Source organism: Aegilops tauschii, chromosome 7, assembly GCF_002575655.3.
Source record: "Aegilops tauschii subsp. strangulata cultivar AL8/78 chromosome 7, Aet v6.0, whole genome shotgun sequence".
NCBI classification, from domain to species: domain Eukaryota; kingdom Viridiplantae; phylum Streptophyta; class Magnoliopsida; order Poales; family Poaceae; genus Aegilops; species Aegilops tauschii.
Window position 1 is genome coordinate 497,083,794 of NC_053041.3, and position 7,174 is coordinate 497,090,967.

Below are 7,174 nucleotides of genomic sequence, written 5' to 3' on the forward strand. Positions count from 1 at the left end.
CCCGGGCCGTGCGCCGGTAGTGGTCTGGTCGTGAGTGGAGGAGAGCAAGATGATGAAGTGCTACACGCACATCGGTGCGCCCCTCGCCGTGAAGACGTGAAGTTCGTGGGGTAGCATCGCATCGAGCTGCGTGTGCGACCACGGCTTCTGCTTCGTATGTGTTGAGACAGTTTGTTCTGCATGCAACGTTCAGGAACGTCTCCTAATCTTTCTCAGCTGATTAGCTTGATTATAAGAGTTAGTTGAGCTAGTGTGCTGTGTACACCCCATGTATATGTATCCGCTTGATGTGAATACTGAATGAGTTGCATCCCAAAGCTTTTCAGCCTTCTACAGTATGCATCGAGCAGTTCAGAGTTGCCTGCCGCCACAAGGTCTACTGGCTTTGCCTCAATAACTAGAGTGCATACATGGGTTGCAACCCATAGTGATACACCGCTGGAGACACTAACGCCCTGGGCTGCGCATGATGATGAGTGCTTCATCTAGAGTCCTCCATAGAGCACTAGAGCACCGTGGCATCGCGCGCAACGGCATCCAATTGGGAGTGCGCTCGCACCAGAGTTGCCCAATCCAGACAAAGACACTGGCGGCAAGCTGAGAGTCGCGTCACCGGGCGTGTGTGTGGCCGAGATGTCCAGCGAGGAGTTGCTCTCCGGGCCGCCGCTGTGCACGAGCATGGAGTGCATGTGAACGATGCAGGTCTTGCCAATGCGAGGAATGGAATTCACCGCAGCGTGCGCATGCTAGTCTTGCCGGTGCAACGCGCGAACGGCGTCGGTTGCCGCAGCGGCCAGTACGACGAGACACAAATAATACACGAGCCAATTACCTTTCCGAAGTAATTCATGCACAAGTACGAACACACACGTACAACGCATCACGCTAATCGACCGATTCTGGCCGCCGGCTAGACGCGTACATGTACGCATGCAACTTCTGATCCATTTCCGAGCGCGAAGATGGATATGATGTCGCGTGGGCCTACTTAATCAGTGACAGTAGAAAGTTTTTCCAGTGGGATTGTCTTTTTCCCGGTGTGTCAAATTGTTGTAAACAAAGTGAAAGGGTCGGGATCAGACCGGGATCATGAGTACAGGATACAAACTTCAGGAATTTGAAGGCGAGGATCTATTTCCGACTAGTTCTACAATCTCAAGGTTTAAAACAGACTTCACTCTCTTCCCCTGCAGGCTGCAGCTGCCTTCGGGAAAGCTGACCGGCCCACTGATCGACGGAGAGAAGTCGAGCTAAAAGCTGTGCCCGGCAACTTCAAATTTTCCCGCTAGTTTTTTCCCCCGCTCGTCCCCACGCAGCCGGTTCAACAGTTGAGCTCTGCACGCAGGCGGTGTGCGTGCGTGGCTCTGTCGAGCGGCGGTGGTTGGCGGGCGGAGCACACGAGGCCAGGCCACGGGCGACCGACCGACGCCGACGTGCAGGCACAACAGCAACGTCCAACGACCCACACCCCGTCCCCCGTGCCCGCAACGTTTCCCCCCTCGGCGTAAATGCTTGCACGGCTGGACAATCATCTCCTTTCCTGCAGCAGTACAGTGCAGTACAGTTACGATTTCATTCATGTGCCGACGACGGAGGATCGTTTGAATCCCCCTCAAAACCCGGCCGGGTTTCAAATTTCGAAACCCCCCCGACCGCCCGACGCGCACGCCATCGCCCGGGTCCCACGCTCCTCGGCCCCACCGAACGCCCGCTGACAGGCAGGCCCGGGCGCGGTGGTGCTACCGAAGTCCGAAGTGGGGGAAACGAATTTTCGTGTAGATTTCGCTCGGTGCGCTCGAGGCTCGTTCGCCTTGCCATTCCCGTTCGTTATCTGGTCGCGTGGTGCTCCGCTGCGACCGTCTTCGGCGGGGATTAGCGGCGGCAGCTCCAAAACCCTAGCCGCTGGGCTCGCCGGAGCCGATGGCGGCGACTGCGTTCCGGTCGGCGGCGAGGAGGGACGCGTTCGGGGCCGCGGAGGGCGACGGCGGCGGCGGGTCCGCCGCGCGCGGCCGGACGCCGGACGGCGCGGGCGGCCTACGCCGGTCGAGGAGCCTGAGCCGGTTCCCGCCGCCGTCGCCGTCCCCGGAGGACGCGCCGACGCCCTCCTCGAGGTTCGTGACCAAGGTGCGGGGCGGGGGGCCGTCGGGCGGGTTTCCGGAGATCAGCCTCGACGACCTGGCGGACGAGTTCTTCCGGGCCAGGGTGGAGTCCGAGGACGACGACGAGGAGGTGGTGGTGCAGCGCGGGGAGGACGACTCGCGCGGGCGGCTCAGGTTCCCGGCGCCCGCGGAGAAGGGCCGCGGCGGTCGGCGGAGCTCCACCGCGCGGTACGCCAGGGAGACGGCGTCGTCCAGGCAGCGCGAGCGCTCGGCGTCGCGGCCCCCGCTGGAGCGGCGGGGCGGAGCCGCCGCGGCTGAAAATGGCGCTGCCGCCGCCACGAGGCAGAGGTATGCCTCGGTGGATCGGCATGCTTCCATTGGTCGGCAACGGTATGCCTCGGTGGACCGCCGTGCTTCGACGGACCGGCAGCGGTGGTGTGAATCGGATGTAAGTTCCAGACCTCCAGTAGCATTTGCAGTTTGAATCTACTGTATTTCCTAACCCAAAATAGCAAATCTCATTCAAGTTTTTTTTATCCGAGTCTATTTGATGTTTGAATTTATCAGTGTTATTAATTTCGTACCCAAGTCTATTTGACCAGATTGAATACATGACATGGAGTATGTAGACGCAGTATCAGATACACTAGGAATAAACACTGATATTTCGTATTTCGAAATAATGGCCAAGTATTTCTGCCATTGTTTTGTGTTTCTTCGTGCATTCTTTGCAATTGACATTCACATGCCTTGCTGTTTTTCCTTTGGTATTATTTGTGTTCTTGTTTAAGTCTATTTATGGACAATCTGAAATTAATATTGGATTTGAGGAAGGGGGAAATTGTGTTATACAACAGGTGTACGTTGCCAATTGTATGTCTGACAATAGGATGTTTTCCTTGGAAACAAGACAGTTTGTTATTTCGAATTCAACAGCAGAATTCCTATACAATGTCGATTCTTCTTGTAACAAAACAAATGACTGGAATCACTATGAAGTCACTCTGTTTGATCCTCTGCTCCTTCACACGCAGATAAACATAATGCCATTGATAGCTTGAAATAAGTACATACTCCCTCCGTTCCAAAATAGATGACTCAATCTTATACTAACTTTAGTACAAAGCTAGTACAAAGTTGGGTCATCTATTTTGGAACGGAGGGACTGGCAGGAGCTCTGCCTTTTCATTGGTAGAATGAAATTAAGAATGCCCTGATGTTATCTATGAGTTTATGGATACATCAGTTCAAAAACTAGGCTATTACTCTGCTTTATTACTTCCAATGTGCCTTTTAATTTTAACTCACTTCTAGTGGGATTTGTTTAATTTTCGTCAAAGTCTGTAATCACCCGATTCCTTATTTTGCCTTTTGATCCTGCACTTTGTTGTTCCCGTTATCACCTTCCGGTTTATTCTACTTGAACAACCTAGAATACTTAACCTGTATTCCTGCACTTCATTGCATCTAGTGTGTTTAATGCTGCTTCTAATTTTCTTTTCCATTTCTGGTTGCAGAATGATATGGACTTTTCTCGCCGGTCTGGTTCTAGGGGGACAAATACCAAATCTAGCAGTGGCCATAGTCTGCAGAATTCACTTAATAAGTCTAAAGTGAATCAAACTCTGACAAGGTCTACAAGTCAAAATGATTTTGTACATTTACGAGACAGCGGCTCGGTGAGTACCTCTCATCTTGTATTTTCTGTGCTTCTAGAAACTATTCATCACTGATAAGGCCCTTGCTATTTATGGATGTGAAATTGAATCATCTATATGAAAAATTGTAATGTAGCTGGTGCACAGCGCAGTTATTTTCTGTTTGTAACATGGTGTGTAATAGTTCTATTTGTGATGCTTTTTTGGGGGTAGGAAATTTTGTGCTGTCTGTTTCTTGGTGCATAATAACATTGACACTGTCATGTGTTGTGGGCTCAATTTATTTCTTTTTGTGGTTGAAATTCGACATTGAATATCTTCGTGTTGATTTTCGCAGAGCCATTCTTCGTTAACTGATGATGAATCTAGGGATGCTCATTCTTTTCATAGCAGAAATTACAGTGGAAATCGGGCTGTTTATTCCCAGGAGAAGGTTGATTTCACAATATTATTTCAAATTCCCACAACTAGAGTTTTTGGAATACCTAGCATTTAATAGATATATATGTGTTTTATGTTATCGTTGGAGCAGCCAATTGAAGATAATGATTCAAATGTGCTGTATGATGTGATGCGTAAAGAAGTGAGGCAAGCTGTTGAAGAAATCAGAACTCAGCTTGAAAAGGTACCTTTTGACATGTTAACTTTTCTAGAAACCTTTGTTTATTTACTAGGGTTTGATTGTTACAATGAAAGGGGATCAATTCAAGGTGCAACAGCGGCCCCTCCACTCCACCTATTAAAGAATTTTCAAAATTTCACATTAGTGCTACCATGTTGAGCATGGATGATGTTACTGGTTGATGGCCAGGATTACATTGGTTATGCTGAGGTGGTAGGACAATGAAATATCATCAAAATTGTCTTCGTTTCCACTTGCTTGTAGTGCTTTGAGAAATGACTGAAGAGAATTGGGTTACAACATGCTTATGTTGCTATACTGACTTCTCAAGATCATCAGTAAAAGTGTAAAAAGATCATCAGTAAACCTGCTTGGTGGTGCTGAACAAACATGTTTGAGTACTTAGCCGAAGGACATGGTATTGGCTTGTTGTTTAATTTGTAAACACGTATGATCTTGATTCCTAAAGTCTATATCCTAGAACTGAAAATGTCATTTTTCCTACTGAGAAATAAGCAGAAAACTTAACAAAAAAGTTGAAACAACATAGACTAGCTAATGACATTGATGCGCAAACCTCAAAAGCATCTCTTTTGATCATTATGAACTTTAGTCTAATCTGTGTGTAGTACTAGTGATCTAAGTCTTATATTTCCTTACAGAGGGAATACAATTTAGAGCTGGATTCGAAAAAGTTTAGCTGTTGAATAGTCGTCACTCATGCCTTCTGTTTTGCCCACACTGAAAGCTCTTATCTTGCTCATCTGCTGCCTACAGTAATGCTATTCAGCGTTACGCATACACTCTTAAGTTATACGATTCAGTAACACCAATTATCTTTTCTTTGACCATACATTGTCCAGGCCGTGACAAACTCTGAACCTTCAGAAAAGGCTAGAAGTGATGATGCGCAGCCAACCCAGGTTATTGGTGAACTCCGTAGGAACTACACTAGCAAGTTGGAAGAGGTATGATTTGATGGAATCCAGAAATTTTCCTTTATGTGTTAAGGCTCAATTCTTTCAATATCTTGCAGTCAGAGAAGAGGAAGCAGGAATTACTAGCTCAATTGGCGGCAGAAGAACAACGTGGTCATGAACTCACAAAAATAGTTAAAGAATTACTGCCTACTACTAAGAAGAATGTTAAACCGGAGAGGCCGCCACCACGCAGAAGAGTAAGCTTTCTTGGTCGTTTGCTGTATACTCCCTTCTATTATTGAGAATCTACAATTCAATTTTTCATGTATATTTGTTTCAGAGGAGCAATGATAGAGCAAGGATGTCGAAATGCCTTACCAAAGAGGCCGAGCTATACTTTGAAGATTTCCTGTCAAATGTTGAAGATACCGATTTTTCATCGTTTGATGGTGAAAGAAGTGACACGAGTTCAACTCGACGAGATGTGGTACTTCATGCTATGGCGGAAACTCATGTAGTCCTTCCGAAAGTTGCACCACCTGTTGTGTCAGATGGTGTTGTCCTTCCTTGGTTGCAATGGGAAACTAGCAACGATCTACATGCCTCCCCAACCACAATCAAGACACAGGTAAAATGGTCTAAACTATTTCTTGTGGAAATAGTAAATCAATCTGTTAGTTTCTACTCCCTCCGTCCCAAAATTCTTGTCTTAGATTTGTCTAGATACGGATGTATCAAAATACATCCGTATTTAGACGAATCTAAGACAGGAATTTTGGGACGGAGGGAGTACTATGTTGCACCGCTTGTGTAGTTGTTTTCAACAATTCATTTTACACAAGGAAATGGACAAGCTTATACGTATTTATCTTGTTCTAAAGTAAACCTTCAGACAACAATCCATTGGGTTCTACTATACAAATGGACAAGCTTATATTAATCTTGTCTGTCCTGTATGCTATATCTTGTTTCAAGTCCCTGATGGACCATTCCTTTCAGGACGCAAGCACTGCATGCAGCACCAGCAGTCACACCATGAGCAGCCGTGGGAGCTGGAGCCCTGGAGACCATGATAGCTCAGCTGGCTCCAAAGATGGACTACTCTCCAGGTTCAACGAGGCCGCGACTCGCCTAAGCAGCTGCCCCGATAATAAGCGAGGCACATCGTTCCATATGGACGACTATCTGCATCTGCGGAGGAGCGAGGATTTCCTCTTTGAGCGATTGAGTCAGAAGCAAAGAATCGACTATGGCGGTCTAACCGTATGCAGGAGGTCGACAATAATATAGATTATTATGGCATAGGATTCTCCTGCTGGGTTCAGGCGGCGAACATATGTAGTGTGCCCAATTAATTAATTGATTGATTGGGTTAAGTTAGGCTAATAAGTGTGTAGATTTAGGGCCTGTTTAGTTGGGAGCTAACTTTGGCATAGTTGTGTTTTTTCTTTCAGAAATTGACATACCCTTTGGCTTGGTTAATAGAATCCTGTCACAGCTTTTGAGTGAAAGATGCATGAGGCATGGTTGTAAAAAAGGAAATATCTTGCCTAATGTATGGCTGGAACCGAACATTCGCCTAAGTTGGTCAAATTTGTTTACTTGTGTTTGTTTGGGGAAAGGGAATGAGAGTTTACATGTGGAATCAAACATTCACCTAATCTAGGCTTGAGAAGTTGATTATTAGTGCCTAACCCCATGTTTGGAGTGCGGTGAAAATCAATACTGGGAAATTTGGGAGGAAGTTTCATGCGATGTGGGGGCAATAAAAACCAAGGTGGAAAAGGTATTTAGAAAAAACTGGTGGGCGAAGAAAAAACTGATGGAAGATGGAACATGGAACGTTATATTTTTTTTCCAGAAGAAACACCAATG

The 7,174-nt window shown here is 46.8% G+C and overlaps 1 protein-coding gene across 1 annotated transcript; it reads left to right on the forward strand.

Annotated features, from left to right (window-relative positions):
• The first annotated feature begins 1,778 nt into the window (after window positions 1–1,778).
• LOC109733586 (uncharacterized) lies at window positions 1,779–6,900 on the forward strand. The gene is made up of 8 exons (XM_020292811.4): window positions 1,779–2,547; window positions 3,617–3,778; window positions 4,095–4,190; window positions 4,290–4,382; window positions 5,243–5,347; window positions 5,416–5,556; window positions 5,640–5,927; window positions 6,299–6,900. Exons 1-8 carry the CDS (start codon window positions 1,921–1,923, stop codon window positions 6,587–6,589), a joined length of 1,803 nt encoding a protein of 600 aa, XP_020148400.1. The 5' UTR covers window positions 1,779–1,920; the 3' UTR covers window positions 6,590–6,900.
• The last annotated feature ends 274 nt before the right edge of the window (window positions 6,901–7,174 follow it).

What these genes read in the sequence shown, in the direction of transcription:
- LOC109733586 (XM_020292811.4), top strand. Translation starts at nt 1,921, where the DNA reads ATGGCGGCGACTGCGTTCCGGTCGGCGGCGAGGAGGGACGCGTTCGGG. An exon ending in GGCCGCCACCACGCAGAAGA is followed by an intron (nt 5,557 to 5,639) that starts GTAAGCTTTCTT and finishes TATTTGTTTCAG; the next exon opens with AGGAGCAATGATAGAGCAAG. An exon ending in CAACCACAATCAAGACACAG is followed by an intron (nt 5,928 to 6,298) that starts GTAAAATGGTCT and finishes CATTCCTTTCAG; the next exon opens with GACGCAAGCACTGCATGCAG.